Source organism: Periplaneta americana, chromosome 1 (genome assembly GCF_040183065.1).
Source record: "Periplaneta americana isolate PAMFEO1 chromosome 1, P.americana_PAMFEO1_priV1, whole genome shotgun sequence".
NCBI lineage: Eukaryota > Metazoa > Arthropoda > Insecta > Blattodea > Blattidae > Periplaneta > Periplaneta americana.
The window spans coordinates 696,335-723,905 of NC_091117.1; the positions used below are offsets into that span (position 1 = coordinate 696,335).

General features: G+C 36.8%; 2 protein-coding genes across 3 annotated transcripts in view; one reads left to right on the forward strand and one right to left on the reverse strand.

Annotated features, from left to right (window-relative positions):
- Positions 1-10,979, reverse strand: part of shtd (anaphase promoting complex subunit 1) — a 101,537-nt gene extending 90,558 nt beyond the window's left edge. The window contains exons 1-4 of one of the 2 annotated variants that reach the window (XM_069821455.1): positions 10,587-10,979; positions 10,365-10,502; positions 8,919-9,177; positions 3,424-3,518 (exon numbers count right to left, since the gene is read on the reverse strand). In XM_069821455.1, coding sequence (XP_069677556.1) covers positions 3,424-3,518; positions 8,919-9,177; positions 10,365-10,502; positions 10,587-10,610 — 516 coding nt within the window. In that variant the 5' untranslated portion in view covers positions 10,611-10,979. The remainder of the gene's footprint in view (positions 1-3,423; positions 3,519-8,918; positions 9,178-10,364; positions 10,503-10,586) is intronic. The other variant, XM_069821543.1, reaches the window with a different exon arrangement.
- Positions 10,980-11,657: 678 nt separating this feature from the next.
- Positions 11,658-27,571, forward strand: wrm1 (wurmchen 1). The gene is made up of 3 exons (XM_069821924.1): positions 11,658-11,814; positions 17,064-17,308; positions 19,218-27,571. The coding sequence occupies exons 2-3, from the start codon at positions 17,086-17,088 to the stop codon at positions 19,382-19,384; spliced, it is 390 nt and encodes a 129-aa protein (XP_069678025.1). The 5' UTR covers positions 11,658-11,814; positions 17,064-17,085; the 3' UTR covers positions 19,385-27,571.

Here is a 27,571-nt window from a genome sequence, read left to right on the forward strand (position 1 = left end):
CGGAGTATGCTCCTCCATGTTGTTCAGAACAGAGGGACAGAGCATTTTTCTAGCTTCATCTTTGCCACATGAGGGCAAGCTACACTTGGGATATATTCTGCCTAGAAATTCATTATTCCAGTGGCATAAGGAAGTACAATCATTATACTATTACTACTAACACCACTAATAATAATAATAATAATAATAATAATAATATACCTTATCTTAACCCTACTCTTTCGTTGGTCGTAAGCTGGGGAAGAGACACTGGAAGCTTGCAACCTAATCATTTTCAGACTTCTAGGTCAATTTGTATTTTTTTCATGTTCTTTAACTATTGTTTTTACTAGAGCTACAAAATTACATTAATTCGAAAATATCAATCTAATAAGACTCACGTTGTAAAAGAAAGAAAAATATAGCAGAATTAAACACATACAGGCCAGATAAAATGCTCAGTGATTGAACAATTAGTAGGAACTATAATCGTGTCATATTTTCAGTAAAAATTATCAACAGCAAAAATCAGAATTCTTGCAAACTGACTGTCAAACAGAACACAAAACATTTATTCCACAGTGGAATATTTCTATTTAAATTGGCGAGGGATAACAAAGCAATGTGTTGTAACATTTTATAATAGTACAAATACTTACTTACTTACAAATGGCTTTTAAGGAACCCTAAGGTTCATTGCCGCCCTCACATAAGCCCGCCATTGGTCCCTATCCTGTGCAAGATTAATCCAGTCTCTATCATCACAACCCACCTCCCTCAAATCCATTTTAATATTATCCTCCCATCTACGTCTCGGCCTCCCTAAAGATCTTTTTCCCTCTGGTCTCCCAACTAACACTCTATATGCATTTCTGGATTCGCCCATACGTGCTACATGCCCTGCCCATCTCAAACGTCTGGATTTTAAGTTCCTAATTATGTTAGGTGAAGAATACAATGCGTGAAGTTCTGTGTTGTGTAACTTTCTCCATTCTCCTGTAACTTCATCCCGCTTAGCCCCAAATATTTTCCTAAGCACCATATTCTCAAACACCCTTAACCTATGTTCCTCTCTCAGAGTGAAAGTCCAAGTTTCACAACCATACAGAAGAACCAGTAATATAACTGTTTTATAAATTCTAACTTTCAGATTTTTGGACAGCAGACTGGATGATAAGAGCTTCTCAACCGAATAATAACAGGCATTTCCCATATTTATTCTGCGTTTAATTTCCTCCCGAGTGTCATTTATATTTGTTACTGTTGCTCCAAGATATTTGAATTTTTCCACCTCTTCGAAGGATAAATCTCCAATTTTTATATTTCCATTTCGTACAATATTCTGGTCACGAGACATAATCATATACTTTGTCTTTTCGGGATTTACTTCCAAACCGATCGCTCTACTTCCTTCAAGTAAAATTTCCGTTTTTTCCCCTAATCGTTTGTGTATTTTCTCCTAACATATTCACGTCATCCGCATAGACAAGAAGCTGATGTAACCCGTTCAATTCCAAACCCTGCCTGTTATCCTGAACTTTCCTAATGGCATATTCTAGAGCGAAGTTAAAAAGTAAAGGTGATAGTGCATCTCCCTGCTTTAGCCCGCAGTGAATTGGAAAAGCATCAGATAGAAACTGGCCTATACGGACTCTGCTGTATGTTTCACTGAGACACATTTTAATTAATCGAACTAGTTTCTTGGGAATACCAAATTCAATAAGAATATCATATAATACTTCCCTCTTAACCGAGTACAAATACTAGAACTAATGAAAAGACACTCACACTGACACAAACACGGGGAATACTTAGAGAAAAGGGGATTTTGAAAGAGAGTTATGACAGATGGAGTGTAGGCTTGCAGAGTGGAACCATGGAGGACACTCTGTTTGCAGTCTTTGTTAAAATTATTATTTCCAATATAGTATGGTATGGTATGGTATGGTTTATTCTCACTCAAACCTTTGGTCCTACTGGCCCTTCACATTACAGTATTCGGGCCAGCAGTCCCTTCCATATACTATTTACAACTTGTACAATACTCGATGTTAATGACCGACATCTCTTCATCATTTAAAGTTCACCCACTAAGTCTTTCATGTTCGTTCACCACACTTCTTATATTTCTGCGTTTATTAAATATTCCTTCTTTCCCTCTACTCCTACCTTCTACTATTTCCTATTCCTAATAACAACGTAACAACTACTTTTTCTACTCAGTATTTTCATAGACCCAACTTATTTAACATATCACTACAATCATTTTACTGTACTATAGTCTTAACTAAGCCTACCCTCTATTAATTGCCTTATACCTATCTATATTACTTTTTGTCCTACTGATACCTATCTAGTCTAGTCCTACTTTTAGCTCCTCTACTCTTCCTATATTTACAATACATCCTACTCATTCCTACTAATTAAATAACTCATCATGACCCTTCTCATACTTAAACACTATTCACCCATATTCACTGCACCCTTAATTAATCCTTCATTCCACTGACACACCATTTCCTTAGATTGTATGCTGGTTTATCCTTGCTGCTCTCCGCCTTATTTCATTGTTGGTTGAGTGGAAGAGAAGGCCTTACGGCCTTAACTCTGCCAGCTAAAATAAATTATTATTATTATTATTATTATTATTTCCTCTAACTGCTCTATTTACCTTCTCTATACTTTCACTTCTTACCCCTAACCCCACTTTCTTATCCCTATCGACTTTCTTTTGCACATTAACCTTTCCCAGCTGTTGGCTCACGTTGCCTTCATTTCTTTCGCTGACACCACACACGTCTACATTACCGCTCCTATTCGTTTGACACATTACAATTTCCAATATATTGAACATAGCATAAGTCTCTGCAGTCTCATGAATTGTGGAAAAAATAAATAATTCAATAATTTGTGTTACAGGGAGGTGGGAAACATAGACTTCAGCTGCGATAGAAAGTGAACACCCTGTCTTAAATGAAAAATAACCAGAAGGTTAAGTCTGCCACCTTTACAGACAATAGGCATTAATGGCAGTCCTAAGTGTCCGCTGCCTTTACCTCCAAGGAAATGTCTGAGTAGACCACAGGGCCAGAAGAATTAGATCAATGGAGAAATCCACGACCCCATCGGGAGTAAAGCCAGTGTGAGAAGTGGCTTCATCAGTCAGAAGCCTCTAGCACATGTATGAACTTTAGAGCTCGTAAGCCATTGCACTCAGATAACCCAGAACTGCGCAACGTTTCTTACTTCTTACACAAAAAAACTATTTTATCCAACTGAACATAAACTTTATTCTTTTCTTGATAAGTATGAACAATTTTCAATATGCCCGCAAATGTTATTTGAGATAACACAAATTCTTAAAGCATGGAAGGATGCAGAGAAATACACAGCATCATTAACTGAAGGGTCAGCCAATCAAGGTAAATAATATGTGAAACTTGCCTGGAATTGCAGTGATGAGATGTAATCCTCCCCTTCATTTGTAAACACCTTTACGTTGTCGCAGTCTATTATGCAGATACAGGACATCGGCGTTCCTGGAAACAAAAGGCAAATAATGACAACATCTACCTGAACGTTATGATTACATAATGATGAAGTCATTCTACGTGCAATATATTATTTCCATTTACAATCAACATCATGTGCTGTATGCGTACAGCATTCACGTAGACTGAGGAAGCAAACAACTGATAAGCATGGCCCGAATTTTCATGTTTTTATATAAGCTGGTTACACTTCTCAAACTTATCAATTCCAAATAGGCCTAACCGCATTTTTTGCGAGTCAATTCATGCAGAATGCATATTTTGAAGATTTTAGATTTCATTCATTCATAGTGTTCTCCCAAGGGCAGGTCTTTCACTGCAAACCAACGTTCTCCAATCTTTCCTATTTCCTGCCTTCTCTTTGTCTTCATGTATGATCCATATATCTTAGTTATCTATCATCTGACAATATCTTCTTCTATCCCGAACTCTTCTCCTGTTCACCATCCTTCCAGTGCATCCTTCAGTAGGCAGTTTCTTCTCAACCAGTGACCCAATCAATTGTTTTCCCTATTTCTGATCAGTTCCAGCATCATTCTTTCTTCACCCACTGTTTCCAACACAGCTTCATTTCTTATTCTGTCTGTCTGTTCCACACACTCCATTCTTCTCTATATACTGTATTTTAGACTTATTCCCTTCGTTACGCCGGAATTTCCAACTTCCAACTTTCGCTCGTTACATGTCTGAGGTTAAATAATGAAAGAAGGAAGACAGAACAGCAGCTTGCAAACTGCAATTTAGTACACTACTGTGTCGAATTGTGAAGTGCTGCTATAGCTACTGTTAGAACTACATGAAGAGATCGTGTCAAAATGGATTGAGGGAAGGGAATTCTAAAGATGGACAGTGATGTAGTTCACTGTGTATTTTGGGCGTGCAATAGCGCAATGCTGTGAAGTCAGAAGATCGCTACCAAGTAACTTGCCCCAACCAGGATTTGAACCTGACACGCTCATTTCATGGTCAGATGGACGAACCATTACTTCAGAGAGGTGGACTAATGAAGCCTATGACCAGCAGAATTGAAATCCTTAAGGCTGATCTACAATAAACTGGGAACAGAAACGACGAGAACAAGAACGCAAAAACTGTTTATATATCTTTTTTTTTTTTTTTTTTTTTTTTTTTTTTCCCCCCCCACATTCAGCAATTTATTGATAAAGTTCCAAAACAAATATGTTTTCTGCCTTTTCGTATTTTAGTGTAAATTCAAATAATGATGCACAAATATTGTTCATGTCCAGCTGTCAAAACAATTGGACACAGAGACATTAGTGTAGGTTTAAGGAAGTCAGAGGTTGTGGAAAAGTGCATGTTATTCACTTAAAAAGGATTTTGGCGTTCTGTGTTTCTTGTAGAAATTTGCATTGTATTGACCAAGACGCTTGATGAATGGATTTTCACTTGAATTTGCACTGTTATAAAACTTCTTAACTTGTTCACGTAATGAGTCTTTCAGAAATGTCATGTCCAAATCAAAGTGTATTTGTGCATTTGTTGTGTACCAGTCTGAATTATGTATTATTCGGAGCACTTTATTTTGAACAATTTGAAGAGGTTGAAAGACTGTTTTTGGAATATAACACCAAGCTGGGGCAACGTAAGTTAGGATTGGTAAAATCAGCATTTTGTAGAGCATAACTTTTCTTCTTAGACTGAGAACAGGAGATTTGAACAGGGGGTAAAGATGAGATATTCTAAGAGAGCTCTTAGTTGTTACAGATTTTATGTGCTTGTGCCATAACAACTTGTTATCAAGAGTAATACCAAGATATTTTACATGGTCACTGTATTGAATTTCTCGATTGCATATTTTTATTTTGTCGCGAGGTCTTTTTAAACACTTGAAGAAAATTATTGACTGACATTTTTCAGGATTTAAAGAAATACGCCATTCTTTAAGCCATTCTTCTAATAGAAGTACATGGTTTTGAACTGCAGAAACAGCATATTGAGGACTGAATTTAACACTATATATAACTGTGTCATCAGCATACAGAAGTGTTTTAGTTTTGAGAGTAGTAGGAATGTCTGAAGTGTAGAGACAGTACAATATAGGACCAAGTACAGAGCCTTGTGGAACTCCAGCTTCTGCTATATAAGTTATATATCTATGTGTGTGTGTGTGTGTGTCTATATATATATATATATATATATATATATATATATAGTGGCGCCAGTCTGGATTGTTCTGGTTACCTCAGGAGTGTGCGCGCGCACCTAGCGAGAGGAAAGACACAGGGAAACGGAAACTCGAGCTGCAGTAGGAGCTGTATGCGGTACGGAGCGAGGGGAGAAGGCTACGGTGACGGCGCGGAGCGAAGAGAACAGGGAAAACATCTAGAAGCGGACTGCTCTCAAAGGTCCAAAAGCCACGCGAATCGAAGATTCCAAAATATGTGGTGTAGTAATAAAAGTGCGAGTTGCCAATAGAAAGTCAGTCAGTCTTGGACAGCAGCGAGCGACGCAGCAAGGGAGACCTGAGTTCGACGTGCAGTGGACTGCAGCTGGGAGACCTGAGTTCGACGTGCAGTGAATCGCATGTGGGAGACCTGGGTTCGACGTGGAGTGGACCCCAGGTGGGAGACCCGGGTTCGACGTGCAGTGAACTTGATTGAGTGAGTCCGTAACTGTGACCATGTCGACCAGGCGATTGTGACGCAGTTCGGGAGACCCGAGTTCGACGTGCAGTGAACTTGAACAGTGAGCTAGAAGAACTAGCCAAGGCAAGCGAACTGTGAACAGACTGTTTTGTTCTGCACATAGTGCATTGTGAACATTAATTGAAATTAGGAGTACATTGTTGTTCTTCTCAATAATACACGTCGTGTATTGTCATCGTCGCCGTGTGGAGTACAATAACGACTATTGTGTTGCCGTGTTGAGTGGAATACCCATTGTTGTAGGGTTAATTATTGAAAATAAAAGTCCCATTGTTGTCGGGTGTGTGGTGGTTAAAGTAGAATATGTGTATATATATATATATACATACAAGTATTAACAATTAATGGAAATGGAAAAGTTGTTTTGTAGCAAGGCGGCTGTGACATAACTTCTTCTTCATCCATTGCTTGTAACTAACCCAGAAATTCACTTTCAACATATGCAATGTGTATATGTAACCAAACTACCGCGTGAACTGAATTCTTAAATATTCTGTGTCATAAATTTTGAAGTTAGTTAACCTGTGTTCATGTTGCCTGACTTGTATTCATGAGAGAACACCATTGGTGAATTATTCACAAATAACATCAGAATGCGTAATATCGACTTTACATATGTATATTTATTCAATATGAGTAGCCATTTCCATTCTCGCTTTATTGTGAATAAAAAATCTTCACATTCACGTTCTGCTTCTTATTCTTCTTAGTAAATCTTTATGCATTCAAAGAAGAAAAATTAGGATTAAATTTAAAACTTTTTATATCTGATATACTTACTGCATGAACATTTAAAAATATTTACCAGGCTGTGTACCTCCTATTCGCTGTTTTTGTCAGAAGTCACTAGCTTCCAACTTGTTTCAATATGCTTCTGCTGTTTTCCCCTTCATTGTCTCCACACTGCTCACTGTCACCAAATTTGATTCAGTAGAGGCTCCTACCCAGAATTCATACTTCTGCATGGGCAGAAAATTCCTGCTAGTTTTGATACTACTTCTACTACACTTGATGCATTTCAGAAAAAACTCCCGCTGCCCTTCATTTAATTTGCTAACACCAACCACAAGCAGACAAAATACTACTGCAGTAGGCTCTGCTCCATCTTACCCACTGTACTATGACAGCAGATAGTCTGAGATCTTCCTTATACAGCTACGATTAATTGTGTGTGTTGCATTAAGCATCATATCTAAGGAGCAAAATTTCAAGTCACTGTATTTGTTTGTATATCTTGACTATCTCTGCCACCATGACTGAGAAATTAGTGAAATTCGACTCTCAACAAACAATTCATGCATTCTTGACAAAATAATAATTCAAAACCAAAGTCTTCGGTCCATGTGAATGCAATGAAGAGAAGTTACTATTTGTGCTACACGACATTATATGTAGGTGTGATGCATTCTAGTAATTAACAATTGCTTTTCAAATATTTGAGGGATCCTTTCATTCGATTTAAACTCTTTCTATGGTGAACTATCAGCAAATGGATCAGTCAGGCTCGCTCAATGTCATGTAACTCAACTGCCTTTTCTCTGCTCTGCATTCTTGCGTTTGTTCCAGTTTACTCTTTTTCGTTTCTGGCAGTTCATTTGCACGCTTTCATGCCATGCTCTCGTTTGTCCAGCTGCTGATTTTGGTATTTTTATAGGGAAAAATTTCTCAACAATGTAATTTCTCTCACTATATACTGTAACAACATTACACACAGAGTGCACTGTGTATTCCCAGTAATCTGTACATTGATTCGTGAAAACTGCAAACAAATCGTATAGCAACAAATGGAATGCCCTCATAAAACGTCTGTCACAGAATTTCACAGTGTTCACTGATATCCTGTCCAATGAAGTTTCACTCCACAAAAACGAAAATGAACCAAGATTGCTGCAGTTTAATATTTCATCTTCTAAATCTCGAGAAAAGAATTATATTACTGTACATGTCATAATGGGAAGATAATATTAAAATGGATTTGAGGGAGGTGGGATGTGATGGTAGAGACTGGATTAATCTTGCTCAGGATAGGGACCAATGGAGGGCTTATGTGAGGGTGGCAATGAACCTCCAGGTTCCTTAAGCCAGTAAGTAAGTACATGTCATTGTTGGAAGTCCTGGAAACCAATCTCCATCGTTAACAATATGGGAACCATGTGAAGCTTCTACAGTAAGTGTTGTAATTAATCCCCATTTCAGTTTGGTTGATGGGCCTTTGCCTCTACCATCAGCGAAGGGGAAGATGCTCCTGTCCATATCACAAACTTTCGACTAATTGACTTTCAACACAGTGACAAATTTTATTATTAACAATTTTTTCCTGTAATCTATACAGTATTTTGAAAGTCTATGCTAAGCGTTTGCATTTCATTTTTATTGCTGTTAATATCAACTGGCACATTAAAAGCTACAGAGAGCAGAAAAGGAATGTTTTCTCCACCACTAGTTGCTACTGCAGTTACAGCACACACAATGGGACAATCTGCGCATAATACAAACTGGCATTCCTTAATTTAACTAATTATTAGTTGAAAATATTGTAAGAACGCAAACATGTAATTGTCAAACATCTGTGTGGCTGTATTTCATATTCACTTATGAACTTTTTAAATAATTTATTTTCTTGTGTGTACAGCTTGCGGGTTCAGGTATAAGAGGTAACAGCTACCGCTCTGGCCTTCGCATCCTCTCAACTTGTATGAAATGTCGTTTAGTTCAGCGGTACCTTTAGGCTCATCCATGGCTGCAGAGTTGCCAGCGTCAAGAACGGGCCTGTCAGATGCAGACGTGTGGAAGGTGCACCACAGGGCGTGCTTGACGGGGGTCTCACACGTGTAGCAGCACAGCACCACACGGCTGCCGTCCACGCCGCGGCTCCACACAGCCGTCCTGCCCTTCACGTACAGCTCCTCCTCCTCGCCGCTGCTGCTGCTGCAGATGTGCCACCATTCCGTCTCCTGCAGCACACAGCAGTCTGATGGCACCTTCCACACATCAATTTTAAGCCAGCTCAAGAAATCTTTACGCTGTGTTAGAAGGGAACTGTCTACAGAACCAATTAATTTAGAAGATTTAGGGGAAATCCCAAACTGCTATAAGATAATACTAGCTGGTGACAACTTTATCCTGCGTGATGAAGATGAAGATGACAGATGGGTAATAATTTTTGCGACTAAAAAAAATTTAGAGCTGCTAATACAATCGAATGTGTGATTTGTAGATGGCACATTCAAAACATCTCCTAACATATACTGTCAAATTTTTACCATAATAGTTCTGGTAACAAGTACATGAGATGGTGTTGAAACGAGGATCCCCTTCCCTTTCCTTTATGCATTAATGTCTGACAAGAGTGGATCGCTCTGTAACATTATTTTTGAATGTGTAAATCAGAAACACAGCACATTCATACAAGGGCGGGGGGGGGGGGGGAATCGGGGCCGGACCCACCTACCAAGAGATAAGTTGTAACATTTTTACTGAGTCTTTAAGCATTGATAGCATATAATTCTGTTATCTATAATTTCACGAAATGATTCACGTGCATGTATATAACACTCTTGATTTCACATCCATCGTGACATCACAGTTTCTCCACAACATGTTAATAAACTAAAGAAAAAGCCAAGAAGACTGGATTTTTTTTTGTAAAACGATAGCGAGAGAGAGAGAGAGAGTGAGAGGGGGAAGAGAGAGGGGGGGAGAGAGAGAGAATGCAATAATCGTCTATGGTAAGCACCACACTGCATATGTTGTTACTGATGTAATAATCCTGTGTATACATTTCATATTTGCATTTTTACATATAAACATAAGAATAGGGATATCTTATGCGAAGTTCTGTGGTAGGGCTATATGTCAATGCTACACACAGTTGCTTAGAACAATTAATAGCAATTCAAATGTGAGCTAGATCGTAATTGACCATAGGGCCTAAGGCCTAATACTTGAAGGGAAGGAAAAAAACGAAGATAAATAATGGTATAAAAGTTACAATACTGAACAATTCGTCTTTAGAAATGGATGAATATAGTTCTACTATGTAGACTAAGTGTGAAACTTCGGTATGCTCACACATTAGACAAAATAACCTCCTAACCTAACCTTAGGTGGTGTTAGCAACTGAATATTGCGGAACGAATAAATATATCAGATGAAGCTACTGACATACCTTAGAAGTGTCTGATATTGCCACCTGACTAAGGCGATGCAGCAGGAATGATTCTGGATGTAACTGTGGTTGCGTAGATGGCAGCACCACCTCCCCGGGATGTCTTTTTACCTGCTGCCGGCCACAGGGTACAAACTCCTATAACGTTGTTCAATCACACTGAATTATTTTCCTGAATCTAATACACCATTACAGCTATACGTGTTAGTTACGCGATACTACCTGGGGTTCGGAGGCGGCAATCATTATTTCCTTCTTTTCATCCAGATTTGCTGAGAAATTGTATTTGCAGCACCAAACTAACCTTGTCTACACTTTTACATAACAATGAAACCAACTAGAATACCGCAATTTATTTCTTAACTTATTAGTTGTGATGATAGAAATACTCAGTTACAATTTTATTGTTAGAACATTTCAAGCGTTGAGAACACTTCCATAAACATTTACACATTTTCCCGCTTAACAGCATTATCATTAGCTCAACCACAGACCACAACGAAGTACACGCTAGTCAGTGTACCCAACTCCAGCAACACTAAATCCCTACGAAGCTGCCAAACAGTGTCGCCAATACATAAATTGTATCCCCCGTCACATGGAAATCCGTCAAAATTAAGAAAATAATAATAAGACCCACTCAATATATCTATATTAATACAAATAAAAAAGCATATTTTAACACAACTTACTTACCAATCTTGATTAAAATATTAATTCGTCAACCTCTGACTTGATTACTACAAGGAAATGAGAAACTGGGGATTCTTTAACATGGTAGACCCTAGATCATAGTAATCTCACAGTCTAGTACATAGTCACGAAGCTCGAGTTGTTGAGGGTACTATAGGAAAAATAGATTGTGCAGGTACTATTTCGTATTGTCTGTGATAAGGCTATATTACCAATCCTAGTCGCTAATGCAATTCAAATGGAAATTTTGACGTGACTCCTTATGTAACAACTAGATGGCAGCGTAGTAAACCTGACAAAAATTGTTAACGTCAAAGCCTATGAGGCCGACTATCTGTTACATACATGATCTAGGTACGACACAGTTCAATGAAAAAGTAAAATCCCCAAAATTAAACAAATAAAGTGACAGCAGCTAAAAAAAGTCAAAAGACGATGTACAGTAAATCGTAATTTCCGCCAGTCAATTAGTCAGCCGTCAAAGGCATTCTTTTCCCGCCCACTACGTTGAAATTCCGTCAGCTTTGACGGAATTTCTGTCCCATTGGCAACACTGCTGTTAAAGTTTCGTTACATTCCGCGAAGCTACTGAAGATGGCTCTGATAGATGACATACAGAATCGAATCGAAATCCTGGAATGCAACGGTTACATACGTGATCACATACTGACGCGAGGTCAATTGTGGGAATTGAAACAAAAGGGCGTTGTTCATTAGTTTTTATTTTGTTGTCAAAACCGAATGTGAATAAATATTAGTAAGTATTGTGAGCTGATAATCGTGGCTATCGAACTTATAAAATATGTTCGGGCAATTTTCGTTTATATTATAATGTCTGTTCGATGTGAATTATATTTATAGTCGTTAACTCTATTGTTTCAAGTTAAAGCGACTGAAGGGAAGATTTTCTCAACAGATTACCTACGTTTCTAATTCACTATTGTTTCATTATCACTGCATTAAAATAATATAACCTATAGGTCCAGTGAAAGTTGGTTACGGTATGCCCCAAAAACTCAAAGAGGTCGTAATGTGTATATAGGTCATGTTCTTGATTGAATTTTGGGAGGGGAAAATACGAACTAGAAGATACATTGCGCTTACCTTCGAGCTAGACGCTTTTCCAAGCCTTACCTGCCGACTACACAAAGGTTCGTTTTGTATCCAGGTTTTGAGCCACAGACAATCTCCCCCCCCCCCCCAACTCATCCCTGGACCAGCCTCCTCCATGCGTCGCCAGTCAGCGTTCGGGGAACTCTATGAAATTGTAACAGAATTGATATCAGAGAGAATGATATAGGTGCCCAATATGAGGAATTAGAGAACATCGAGAAGAACTCCAGCTAGGGTTGCCAGGTTGAACTACAAACCCGGAGATTTACGATTATTACTATTGTTAATTATTGCTATATTTCATTTTGTATTGCAAGTTAAAGGATCGGTTAAAAATTCAACAATATCGGATTTTATTTGATGGATAGATTAATATTTGAAATCGTGGAAGAAAAAGTTTTCAACAAGTTTCCTAATTTTAATGCCAGATTTGCAGACTTTGGCAATTTATTTCTCCGTCAAATAAAATTAAATCATGGAGAAATTTTTAGGCATGGCACAGAAAAATATGCTCTCTTAAATGCATATTAGTTGATTTTTTCAGAGTCTCGCATAAAAAAGTTGTAAAATTGTTAAAAATTCAGCAATAATCAAATCTTTACTGTATTAAGAATAGACATAGGCCTACCTTAAAATTTGTATTTTTTGGAACTCCTTGCAGATTCTAGAAGTCTCTTGTTTTCCAAGGCTATTTTGTAGAATTCCTGACAGCTTACACTCAAGTTCATTTTAATAAAAATTTCCGCTTTCACTAGTTCTGCTGACATTCTGTTCCTGTCCACAAACCATTCATGACACTAAACACCCTTTGCACATGCGCGTTACTTACTGGAATTGCTAGCACATGTCGCATTATTATTAACGTATTAGAGGCCGTAGCTTTTTCGAAAAAAGATACCCAAAGTTGGCAACACTGATTTTTATCTTTGTCTTGTAATTTGCAATTTCTTTGCTACACGAACCAAATCATTAAATGAGAACAGTGATGGGCTAGATACATCAAGAACAGATATAACAGAGAATATGTTATTGTCACTAAAATCGTACCACTTGGCTAGATACTGCAACAATGTCATAAACAGTGGTGAACTCTTTCACTACAGTTTGTTTTTCGGCCTCTGTGAGATTTTCAAGCGACATATTCACTTCAAAACCGAAAAATGAGTCCTTTTTACGACTTTCTACTTGAGTTTTTACTCGCAACATGATTTTGTACACCTCGGTTGAAAGTGTATTTTCATATTTTAATATTTTAATCGCCTTACAGAAAATTAGAAGTGTACAATTAACAAAATACAGAAAACATTCTGCCACTCTAACAATGAATGTTCATTTACTTCATCTTCTTGTGAACATACAAATTTCCAAATTAAAGGATGCGTTTCTTCTTCACCTTTTGCCAAATAATACATTTTCAAAGTGTGCCACGTTTTAACAAGGCGTTCAACAGCTAATTGAAGGGACAACTATTGAACTGGAATATGACGCAAAATCTGAAAATAGTCCTGTTGAGCAAATTCACAGAAAGATCCAAGTTCCTCGACATTCTTACAGGACGACGAGAAGTCGGAATATATTTTCAAGACTAATGCCTCAACATCATACTTAAAGAATTTAAAACCAAATTTGGCACAATTATGCAGTACATGGGAACAACAATTAGCCTTTACTATATTAGGATTTTTGTCTTTCATTTTTCTGAACACTGAATTGTATTTACCACAGTTAACAGATGTATTGTCAGCCAAATAAGCTACAATGTTACTTAAACTAAGTCCATTTTCTGCAACAATTGATATAATTTTATTTGAAATGTCCCCATTACTGTCTTCATAGAAGTCTAGAATATCGCTACGTTTTCCATTTTTTACAGAAAAATGTGTCACCACTAATGGGAAATGCTTCTTGTTACCTTTATTTGACGCATCTGAACCAATTGAGAATGGAGTATATTTTAAGTCGTTCAGAAGCTTTTCCTGTGAGAATGGTAAAAGAATGCTTGTAACTAGGGCTTCACTTTTGGTTCGCGCACAATTTATTTATTTTTTTTTTTTTTGCTATTGAAGAGTCATTGAAAACACAAGAGTAAAGTTTATTCCCACAATCTTGTGAACTGTAGGAGTGGCGATGTTTTACACCATGAAATGTTAAAGCCAGCTCAGTTGCTGTATATTTATCATGTTCGACTGAATATCGTGGGGGCATAAATTTCAGAATAGAATTATTCCTACTTTGTACTCTGCAACATTCTTTGTGCCCCTCTGATTCCAAACGTTTATTAACAGCTTTAATGCCATCATACTTTACTGTAAATGAAACATTGCACACTTTACACCTGCAAGAAAGTTCATCCTCTTTTTCTAGCCAGTCCTTGTACTTATCATTCGTCAACCATTCATCACGAAAAGAGCTAAAGTATGTTTTTGCCGGATTCATAGTGAACACAACACAATATTTAAAAAAACTCACACAAATTTCCGCACTTCGTATAACAGACTGCACTGCACTATAAAGCTGTAAGAACTGACTTGTGAAGGATCAAGGAAGTGAATATTGAGCTTTAAATTTGCAATTGTTCCATTGTTATGCATTCAGATTTCGTTAAAATATTGCTACAAAACTTTATTAATGGCAAAAATTAATTGAAAATAGTTGATTGATGTCATATTTCTGAAATATATTATCATCATATCAAAATTATCTGTTTTAATTTTTTATTTGCATTATCTTTCATTGTTGGTGATTGTTGGCTTAGTGTGAGAGACCAGTGTCTGATGTGCGAAAAGAGAGTCGCGCTGAACATCAACACTACCGCAGACACTCACTTTAAAGTTATATGATGGACAGTGAATTATTAACATTTCGAACGCAATTTCTCCGGGCAAAGATTTCCTGTCGGCCGGAGATGGATTCATAAAACCGGGCACTCCGGGCGGTGCCCGGAGATCTGGCAAGCCTAGCCCCAGCTGCGATCTTCACTGCCACATGGATTCTTCAAATGAAAAATTCGAGGACTCAAACCCGGACTGCCTGCGTATCAGGCCTCTGATCATTTTGCCTCTTGGGGGGGGGGGGGGGTTGTATGTCAAATTAGGGTAATTCTGCAGAAGAACTCTAAAGGAGGCACATCTCGACCAATTACCAACATAATATCAATGGGCCAGTTAAAAATGCGACATTTTGAGATAACTGCATTTTGAAGTTAATGTTGCACTGAAAAATCCAAGGAACATTGAAATTACTCCAAGTTTTGTTAACGATGTTTGTTGTATAGTGTAAGTGGGGTTGCCAACCATCCAGAAAAAGGATTTTTGGTCCAGGCAACATTGTGATCCAGCCCTGGACGTCGAAATATCCAGGAATTGACATTCGTGCTGTCCGGACGAGTTGGGTGATATGATGGCTCTGTGTGTGAGCAACCTAACAGTCTATGGACTACTGACATGTATAACATTTGTAATGCCAATTCCAGTATCTAATCCGTTCGATTGGGTTTTCATTATTTGACTCCAGTTAAATATCTATATTTTCTTGCGTTCTACCAGTTGAATCAATTTAGGTGCTGCTATTTTCATGTAGGCTACAAAGTTATTAATTTATTACATAGCAATATTATATTTTGTCCACACCTGTGGAGTAATGGCTAGCGCATCTGGCCGCGAAACCAGATGGCCTAGGTTCGATTCCCAGTTGGGGCAAGTTACCTGGTTGAGGTTTTTTTCCGGGGTTTTCCCTCAACCCAGTATGAGCAAATGCTGGGTAACTTTCGGTGCTGGACCCCGGACTCATTTCACCGCATTATCACCTTCATATCATTCAGATGTAAATAACCTAAGATGTTGATAAAGCAACGTAAAATAACCTACTAAAAAAATATTATGTTTTAGTTTAATAAAGTTATACATACATACTTATTTAACAAGACAAAACGAAAATTATTTTTTTTTCTCAGCATGGCTCAGTAACTTAAGGAACGAAAGGGATTAAGTAGTTTTGTAATGACAACTTTCAACTAACTTCCTTTAGAAACAGAGTTTTAACACATCCCCCGTGTTTTAAGAATAATTTAAAAAGACTTTCTTTTTAAGATTATTTTAATTCTCAGTTAATTGATTTATTTAATGATTTCACACTTTTTCATCTTCCTGACCAAACTTTTGCTTTCTTTCTTTAATTCTTGAGATATTGTATGTTTTCCACAGACTGTAGTGTCATGACTTTTTAAATTACATTGTGCAACATATGTATGTGTTCGTGTATAGCACCTCATGAGTTATACTCGTTGGGGCATATTCAGTAAATTAAAAAAAAAAAAAAAAAAAAAAAACTGTCTGGAAATCTAACCAAGGCAGAGTTGCAAGTAAAAGTTAATTGTGGAGTACGGTATGATGATCTGAAATTGTCCAGTTTCTTAAGGACAAACCTAGTATGATTTCTGCAGCAAAACGTGAAAAGAAATACGGGTTTAAGAGGACCTAATGATGATTTTTCGTTAAAAACTTAATACTGTCTGTCTACTGTTTCTGCTGTGTTGTGGTTCTGGGGGCTACTACACTTCTACGGTTATTTCATGTCAGTATTTGCATTTAGGCCCAAATGTAAAATTTGAAGTAAGTTGCATTCCTAAGTATAAGTTCCAATTAGAATTGTTATTCGAGTGTAGGCGTCTCCTATAGAATTATGTTAATTTGCAAGAGGCCCAGGACGAATTAGTCTGGTCTCATAGGACAAATCGGTAGCCTTGCTCTTTTCTCTGTTTTCCTTCCCCTCTGCCTATTTGTCTTTATGCCCCTCAGAATCTTGGTTTCTGTACTCTGCCTTGTGTTGCATTGAAATTTCCCATAAATACAAAAGTCCAACCCTCACGAGTACAGAATGGTTATATAATTCCAGATTATGATCACACGTTTCGACAATGACTACGCCATATGACGGTGACTGGGAAACGAGGCCTACGATTGTTGCGACATACTCTACGACTCCCAGCAATCCAGTGCTGGAGAAGATTTATGGAGATTTCACGTCGTTTTATGTAACAATAACAATCTGCACAGTACTGGGGTTCCTGCTATTCCTGCTCAATATCGTGCTGTGCTGTTGCTCCAGGCACAAATATTACTGGCAAGACAGCAACACAGGTGAGAATGTCCAAGATGAAGAGGGATGCCTCGCATGTCAAAACGAGTATTTTTATACTGTGACATAGGCCTACGCATTTAAATAAACTTCTATGTTGAATGCACTGCCATTACCAAGAGTGCAGTTTTCGGCTTTTTCAAACTCTGGCGCTGCCTTATTACACAAGAGTTTGTTCCTGACTGTTCTGGTATCAGAAGACACTTTCCTGTAACCCAGCAGATTATGGTTGTGGGCTGTCTGAAGGCAAGAGTGTTCCTGAACAAACCTACGACATTAAAATTGATGAGGTAAATGACTCACTGCTCACACTGGCAGAAATTCCAGAATGGGAACTCAGAGCTGTCATGGCAGTGAGCTGTGATGCAAGAAATCCAATTTCTTGTGTAATATGCCAGTGCCAGGATTTTTAAGATTGTGTAGAACACATGAACAATTGAAGTTGGTATATGATGTGCGTCAGTTACAAATAGCAATGAGCAGCTGTAACTAAAGCATATTGAAAAATTGAGTAAATGAATAGTACCCACTTATCTGTCCTAGGTGTGTGCTGTTGTTTCTTGATGCAAGTTTTCCTACCCTACAGTTACTTAGTATGAACATCTAATGTTTTTATATCTATCTATCTGCTGTAGAGATGTGTGCCCAGTTTGAGGGAGGTTTCGATGTGGGCTCATTAACAGTTTTTTTTTTAAGCATAATGACTATGATTGAAGCATACAAAATAAAATACATGTTGTAAGAGACCTGTAGAATAGCAAAGGCTATGCGCCGAAAGTTAGTTTCGTATTGTGTAAGGACGAACTTAATGCTTTTCAATGAAGATTTCGTTGATAAATAATCGAGGCATACCAACCATCAGGAAGGCTTATCATAAAAAATAAAAAGTGGCACATTGGTGGATACGCTTCTGCTATATATTCTAAGGGTTTCATATGATCTTTATCTCCAGAACTCAGGGGGGGGGGGGGGAACCTATTAATCACATCTAATGCACTACAGTGTATGAGAAATACTGCTGATAACTCGTAAAGGAAGTGCTATTCCAGATTTATTGTGTATCTCTTATCTGAGACTAGACTTCTTTTAAAAGCATGCAACAACCAGTATTCAAGGGCAGCAACAAGTCAGCATAAGTCAATATAGGTAATATGAATCTTGTTTATAATGCATTTATAAAATGACACGGAACCAAATATGTGTAGCAACCTCGCCTCTCTTGCTAAAACAGATTTTAATGTATTCATTTTCGTTGATTTTTTTTTGCATTAAAAATATTCAGTTTTTCTATGAAAAGATAATGATCTTAATTTTATCACAATAATAATAATAATAATAATAATACTTACTTACAAATGGCTTTTAAGGAACCCGAAGGTTCATTGCCGCCCTCACATAAGCCCGCCATTGGTCCCTATCCTGTGCAAGATTAATCCAGTCTCCATCATCATACCCCACCTCCCTCAAATCCATTTTAATATTATCCTCCCATCTACGTCTCGGCCTCCCTAAGTAATAAAAATAATAATAATACGGTTTATGATGTTCAGTCCTGTCTCTGGGTTCATTTAAATGGAGCGTCAGTTCGAATATTTGTTTCTTTGTAAACAAATGTGAGAGTCTAATAAGCAAACATGGTATATGAATTCTAATGTTCGAGTTCACTTGATCAGTATGAATGGAGTGTTAATTCAGTGTTCTTACAATGCTCGATTTCCAGTATTTTTATTTCAAATTTTGGTTTTTCTCAGTAGCTCATCCACGAGCCACCAGCAGCTAAAATGTCGTAGCTCTGCTTTGCAATATCAGTGCTCTTTTGAATATATTCTTATTTGTTAGCAAATGAAAACAATGAAAGAAGACTATCTATCATATTATAAGGTTTTAAATTATCATCGCTTGCATCGTCAGGGAATCGTTGGATCCTCCCGATCTGGACGAAGACGCCGCACCAGCAGCCGCCCCTGGACTACACAGAGCTGGAGAAGTGTGCTGTGCCCGAGCAGCACGTGTTCGACACGGCCGAGGGCCCCGTAGAGTACATGGAACTGACGCACAAGAAGGAGAGTGATCTGTGAGTCAACATGTTCCACGTGTACTGGCCTGCGGTGACTGCCCTCACGATGGTCGTGTTCCTGGGGGTGGTCGTCGTCATGCTCAAGTTTGGACCGCGCCTTTGCAGGACGCGGCACACTGCCAAGCCTTCCGAGCTCGACTGGCAGGACAAAACCTACGAACAGAAGGTCTCGTACGCCTGACATCAATGAAGATTGAACATCTGTCAGATTAGAATGCAGAAACCTGTTCCTTTTTCTCTCGAGTACCATTTCAACAAAAAATAGTAACCATTTGTTACAAATCTGCAAATGTATTACTTTTATTATGTTAAGTATCTTAACTATATTAATTCAAGTAATGCTTTTATAATTTTAAAATAAAAACTAAGCCCACCCACAGCAGTCTCCTAGTTGCCCAGTGTTTTGGTAGGGGTGTACGAGGAAGTAGATGAAAGTGATAATTATATGCAAATGACGAGAATGTTCACTTAATCACAGATTTGTGTCAGTTTCTGTTATTTAAATGTCTTCTTTATGTTCTGAATTGTCTAAAAGGAATATTTTTGCAATTCCCGTAAAAATATTTGGCAATCCTAAGACAGTACGAACTCTTCTTGATGAGTTTGATATAGCATTTCCAGAGAACTGTGGCAACAAAATCAATTCTTGTTGGGTCAATGATGCAAAGTCATTGGATTAGAAGTCAGTCATCATTAGTATGTAGAGGTTAGTTATTAGGCATATTAGTCATTCTGCTTTACTCACTGAAATTCATATCGTCACTTGTTTCAAAATGGCGAACTTTCAAATTTCTGAGGTTTTATACAGACCCCCAAGTCAGCAATTACGGAATTTTGTAAGGTAATAACATATGAAAACACACAACTTCCATTAGAAGACTTTCTAAAAATTCTGAAAGTAAAGCAATAATGTTCATTTTGAGATTATGTTTAAAGTGGCTTAATGTTCAGTCTGAACATGTAAAATACAGTAAAAGTCTGATGCAGCATGAACCGATGTGACATGGTGTTCCCAGAAGAAAAATAATTTTTATTTAGCAGTGAGTACCAGTTTTGTGGATTCTCACCGGAATTATAGTAAATTAGTCCCAAGCAGACTGTTTAACTACCCTACTACATACTTCATAGGAGTACGGGTTGTTTGATGACAATAGCAGCAAATTATTACATATATTGTTTTTTCCTCCATCCCCGTCACTCTCCAATTTACCTTCCGATACATTGTTGGTGGTGAAGCATGTTCAACAACAGTGTTATATCGAGCTTTTGCTGTATCACAGTACCTATATTATTTAGTGAAGTACAGTAGAACCTCCATTATGCGTCACCCTATTAACCGATCATCAGATTATCCGACTGTCTTTCTTTACTGCGAAGAAACTTAATACTATACCTTATATTAGTACCTATTTTCTCTAGAGTGTTCTATTACCTTTACATAGTACTACTGCAGGCAATAAGAACAGTTACTTGAAGGTATTTTTCCCAACTTGTAAAATAGTCCCTAGAACTTCCGCACAAAAGCTATATAGCAAACCTGTGCAGCATTCAATCCTTATTTTACTGTTCGAATGCCCGTACTTCTATGCAAAATATCTTCCATGGGTGTCAAAAGTGTTTTGCTAAGTATCGAAATAAAAATGCAAATAATTGAGAGGTTTGGGAAAAGAGAAACCGCAGCTCATTTCGCATCAGAATACGTGACTGGCGTTACAACTGTGCGCGATGTAATGAAAAATAATGATAAAGTGTATAACGCATGTAGATCTACTATTCCTATCCTTCCGCAAACAACCATCATAAGGAATTTCCTTGGCCCTTATAAATACGTTGTTGACAACCAGAATTAAAATAGTGAACTTCTGATCCACTACCTAGCATGCTGAACACGGACTATGGAGGAAATTATGAGACTGTAATGTGGACTTACGAAAATATTTTATAGTACAGATTATCTGATTAGCCGTCCAGTCCACCCCCTTCATTACCACGGATAATAGAGGTTCTACTGTAATTTGTTGTCGTGTTAATGTTAACAATTGCAGTAAGTAACGTCTTTAGTATGAATTGTGTTCATTAAATCTGCCTTCAAATTTACAATGGCTATTTTTGGCTGTAATATTTTTAAAGCGATCTCCAAATTCGTTCCTAATACATAAGAATGTAAGAATTTATTTCTAGACTGTATCGAAAGTTCTCACTTTCTGCGTGGATAATCTTTTTTGTTGTTCTCTCTTGAACATTGGACATTCCTCACAGCGCAATAGCTTGTCTGTTACCTAACTGAAAGACTAGGGGATTTTAACATAAATTTGGAACTGCAGAGTCACAAAATTATAAAAATATATCAATTGTACCTGTTTTGCCAAAAACTGGGAGTCGCATTAGTGTGAGTTTCTTTTTACAAGTATGTGAAACATCAGATCCTCTGGGAGTCCACAACTGGCACTGATGAATCTCATTAACATGCCTATGAGCAGCTCAAAGTTTAGTATGTTACGCATTACAACAACCAAAATCATTCAGTGACACTCGAGTGTTTCTGCAATATTCCTTTAGATTTATCATATTTCGTTCATGCATGTTTTGTGTGCAGAAATTTCTTTGTCCATTTTAATTAAAATTTTTATATTTTCATTGTCCGTAAACAATAATGTTATAACATTGAATCTCAAAATTGAAACAGAACCACCACCTGTCTGCTGGGTTTTCCAATTTATGAATCTAATACATACAGTTGCTCAGGAATATGACTCACAGTCAGTTGTAGAACTGTGGTACATTAAAGCATAAGGCTTAAGTTTGTTGTGGGTTGTACTTTGAGATGTTGTTTTATAGTTTTAAGGAAGGGACAAGCAACCTTGATCTACTGGGAAGTGACAAAAGTATCATTGAATTGCTTTTTGATGTGTGTAAAAAATTTTTTTTTCCTACTTGTTTTTATAAAATATAGTTGAGAATATGGAAAACATGGAGTTTTTAAGTTAATGTCTGCAACTTTGAGCGACTGTCCGTGAGCTTAATTTTAATATGGCCATTACAAATGCTAATCACACTGAAATTGCTGTTACTTAAAATGGAAAGGGATGTTAGTGGGTGTCATTGGAATGCGTGGGATAAAAACATCATCTTTCGTTTTGCCAGTTAATATTGTCACTTCTTACGTTTTGAAAGAGTTTTTTCACACCAGTTCTTGTTCCACTGCGTAATTTTGGTGGGTCAGTATTTCGCTATAGTACTACTGGTTATTCAATATTAAGTATTAAATTATATAATAGCAATCCTTGTGGGTTCAAGGAATTCAAGAATTCAGTTGGATAAAACACAGCCTGCTCACTATCTACAATGCATAAAGATACTTATTGCATGAATTGTGTAGTTTTAGCCTTCATGATGTGTACCAACAATGCTATTTAATTTCGTGTTATAATTTCCATGGCCTCGTGAAAGTCGATGTTGAATACAGCAGACAACAATAAAGAACAATTGACTACAGAAGATGTTAATCGGTCAGTTTTGTTCTGTATTTATTGTTTATGAAATTCGTGTTTGAAAATTAAGATTCACAAAGACGAGTTGATGAAGATAGGCCTTTTCAGCAGATTCAAAGAGAAATCTGAATAATGTTTATAATAGCAGTTTTCTTGAAACAATGTATAAATTATAACAAATTACAAATATGTACCCGCTGCAGATGTGTCCTCAAACATTTTGGGGGTTGCATGTAGGTGATACAACCGCCATAACATAAAAATATGGTGCCTACGTTAAAATGGTTATACTTTTGGCTACATTGGAGAGCAAGAGAGTTAATGGCGTTATTGCATTAGTTAACATATTTAGTAAACAGCGCTTGTGAGACACCAGTAGATCATAATGTGTTGCTGGCCCTTGTTTCAAGGTATTGGCTTTTATACATTTTGTACTTTAATCTTGTTGAATATAATATAATATTGTGTTGTATTGGTTTTAATATATTTTGTACTTGAAATCTTTCATATCATTGTACGCTTTATTATTATACCGTAGTTTTAATATATTTTGTACTTGCAATCTTCCATATCAGTTTACTTTGATTATATATACATTATGTTAAGATCATTGTAATGCCTGAATTGGTGACCAGATTTATTGCTTGTGACACGAAACAGGCCAAGAAAACTTTTCTCAATAAGGCATTAGAGATCTTGTCAGATCTTAACGGATAATTTCATTTCAAAGACAATGCTTCCTTCTACCAGAAAGGAAAGAAAACCTCTTCTGATAGCAATACCGTGTAATTTATGAAGATGATGCTGTTCACAGTTTGAAGTTCTGACACATCCAAAGTGTTTGACAAATAAGAAGTAAAACTTCATTTACACTTTGATGTGATTGTATTTTAAACCCCGGGAGGTATGAAACTTCATATGTTCTTAATTCATTTTGTTCGAAATTAGTTTGCTATGAAAATGTAAGAAAGTGAAAACACCATATTTACTCTAATATAATACGCCATTGAATATAACACACACACCAATTTTTGTATCCTAAAATCCAGGAAAAAAAATACTGGCAAATATAATATGCACCAGTGCTAAAGAAACCACTTAAAATTATATTATCAAGACAGGTTATAAAGGTACTCCCTTAACTCTAGTTGTACATCACAGTCATCGTCATTTACAGTATCGGAACTGGAACTTCATGTCAACAGGTCTGGATTGGTGACAGTAACTAACATCATGCCAGTCTTTCATCAGGAATTATTGGTAAATTCTTTTGGTTTAATTGAAAACGCGCAATTGCTAAAAGTCGTATACATAAAATCTCACTATAAAAGAAGAAAAAATGTTACGTCATTCTCGTTAGAAATATCATTCGTATTAATGATTTTTGCCAAAAATGGACAAGAAATTACAAATGAAAAGACGAGGAAACACGAACTCGCAGGCATCGTTTGTCAGTTTTCCCACCATATCAAAACTTAAATAAAGCATTAATTTTAAACTTTTTATATTATTTTTTAATGAGTCACGCATGTTTCCATCTAACTGAAACTCTGTGATAATGTGAACAGCGCTAAGATTTGGCACACAGGAAGGAATATGCTGAAGACGGATTTTAAACTGCTCTGAAGTGTACAAAGCTCTTTTTTTTCCCCTGTACTCTTCAAGTGTGTTCATAACTGACTTTATCACATGTTATTCATTATTAATGCTATTTCAGATGTTATTAAATGTCATTTCAGTTATACATTTTTCTTCAGGCCCCATAAAATGAAGTTTCACTATACCTAGGGTATGACAGCTGTGGTTTAAGTTTCCATCAGGGTCACACAAACTTTAAATGAGATATTAACGAACATAAATAGAAACTTGCAATTTAAATCTAGAGAAGAAACATAAATCAGCACTTGCAGCAATACTTGAAAACCACGGAATACGACGAAATTTTTCCAATTTAATTTTGTATTGCGATAATGACCAACAATCTCTGACCTCATTAGGTAAAGAATTCCAGAGGCAGAGGCGAAGTATTTCTATAGTGTAGGAGGATGATTACAATGAAGTATTGTTGCCATTTTCGTAGGGTTGTAACAACTTAAAAGATCCTTAAGAATAGAAGTGTGCACGATTCTACACAGAGCGAGATAGATGCACCCATGAAAGTAATGTTATGCCATACTCACTGTAACAAACAGATGTTGAAAGAAATTATCCTTTGAGATGAGGAACTGCTCAAATATCTCTACAGGTGTTAACAATGGTTCACAGCATGTCTGGTCACCATTACCATTAACACAGCCACGCCTTGTTGGGACACGACATTGCAAGGAGTTTGTACATCATTGCTGAGTATGTACTGCAGCAAGTGCCCACTTGTCAGTCACAAGCACTCAGGCCTTACTAAATATTACTGGTTTGGTTGGGAGTTACGTAACTGAAGCTCTTTTGTTCTAACTTTGACATGTTGGGTGCACCATCCAATCTCTCACAATCATGAAGATCTTGCTTATAATCGAATATCATAAATCTCGCGATTATTTCAAACAAATCGTACAGAAAGATATCTGTGGTCTCCAGCCTGTGCCACACATGGGTCACATCTCTTATTAAAACATTCAGGGATGATGATGATGATGATTGCTTTATTGTCCGTTATTCACAGTTTCCTAAATTGGTATACTTGAGCAGCTCCGTAAAGTACTTTGAAGATACAAATAACGAAATAAGTCGTTCACTTAATTCCTCCCACATTCTTTTAGTTCCTGCCAACACTTGTCTTAGCCTAGCTTGGCCACTGTGCCAGGATTCTTTGTGTGAATGCATACACGTGCGCATAATTTGCTGTCTCTTCTATGTCATGTGTAAATAATTTTAGTAAATATGTCTGTGGGATAGAAGATTTATTGAACTTGCATTGATAAATTTGGTGTCATTTCGAAAGGTCAATCTACATCTCTGATTCCAAATGTAACTTCAAAAATAAAGAAAGATGATTATGAAACGACCAGTTGGTTGTAATGTAAAGAAATGTCTAAAATGTTTTGCTGAATGTGTGGAGTTTCTGATCTAAATAATCTGCAAAATTTACAGAAAACACAAAAGTTGTCTCCGAGTAATACTACTTCACAAGTGACTGTGAAACAATTCAGAAAACCAAATTTATATTGAATTTACAATTACAACCAGGCTAAGGGTACGGAACTGTCCTCTCCAGATACTAAGAGTTGTATGAAGTGCAGCAGTGTTTGATTCTTGAAATCCTGGCATAGCATAAGACAGTGTGTTGTCATTTTTTTTTATTCTATAAATAGCTTTTATCTTCTCGCAATGATGTACAAAAACATTGTTCATGTTAGAACTTGAGGCTTATCATTCCCCACAACTTAAAAATGTTGCCGTCCATCTTTTCTATCATAATAGCATTTGAATATTTATTTATGATTCCAGTCTTATAATTCATTGATTGGGTCCAACATATCAAAGCGAATAATCCGTCCAACATTCAACTCATTTATGATACTGACTGAATTGGCTTTGAATATTTTCAAGCAACATGTAGCAGCTCTAGTGTCTTTATTTTTAAGGTAAAAACTCATAAAGAATCTTTATGAAAGTTGTAACAAACTATAAACAGCACCTTGAGGAGTCACAAGGAAGGAAGCTAGTGACTCTCACAGACCGTTTAAAGGAAATAATTGATTAGGTTGCTTATTAGCATATACAAACAATTTTCTGTTTTATATTAACTTGTTAAAATGTTTGTAAGAAGGATGTGTGTATGTCATTTCACGAGGAGGTAAAATATGTTATAAAACACCATTTTGAGGCCAGAACATACATAAATCTAAAACTGATGGAATGGCTTCACACACCCAGACTGTAACCCACCATGCCAGGACACTTTTGTTCAAGTGTGTTTCTGTAATCTGTATTCAGAGATTGCTGAACGATGTGTTCAATTTTTATATTTTTTGTAATAATTGCAAATTCTAAATACATATTTGAGGAGCAATTGTTTATGTAAGTCAGTGTGCAAAAAAGTCATACACTAAAGTAATAATATTTTTACAACTTGATTGCAGAAAGTACAAAGTCTGAGAACAAGTTCTTACCGAACTGGTGACAATCCGCATCACGGTTATCAGTTTTGCAGTACAGTTTGTAAATTCCTCTACCTGAGACCAGAAAGTGTAAAGACTCAACAAAAGTATAGAAATTTGATACATTGTCTTGGTTAAGAAGTGGAGATTTCAGCTTAGAATGCAACCCAAGTTCTAAAGCTACATAAACTCGATGTAGTTCATGAAAGCACAATATAATTTTGTAACCATGCTTTATTCTGTTTGTGATGAAGCCACATTTTATTTTATTATAAAACCTGGATTTGTTGAACAATTACAGAAAAAGCAATATTGGGATGCAAAAGATTCTTGATAAATTGAAAATTGGCATGTGGTGGGTATGTGACTGGACTCATTTGTGGAAGTTAGAATTATTAATGATGGGTTACAGCCACGTGCTGCTGCTTTATTTTTTGGATTTACAAGAGCAGCTAGTGAATGGTAACAGTGTTGATGTTGCTTTATTAGCCAAGTCCGTATTCTGTTGGCTGAGAGAGTAAGAAAATTCACATTATTTGATATAGGAACATGTTTGTCACTGTATTGTAACATTTTTGTAATAAAGTTTCTTTAAAATTA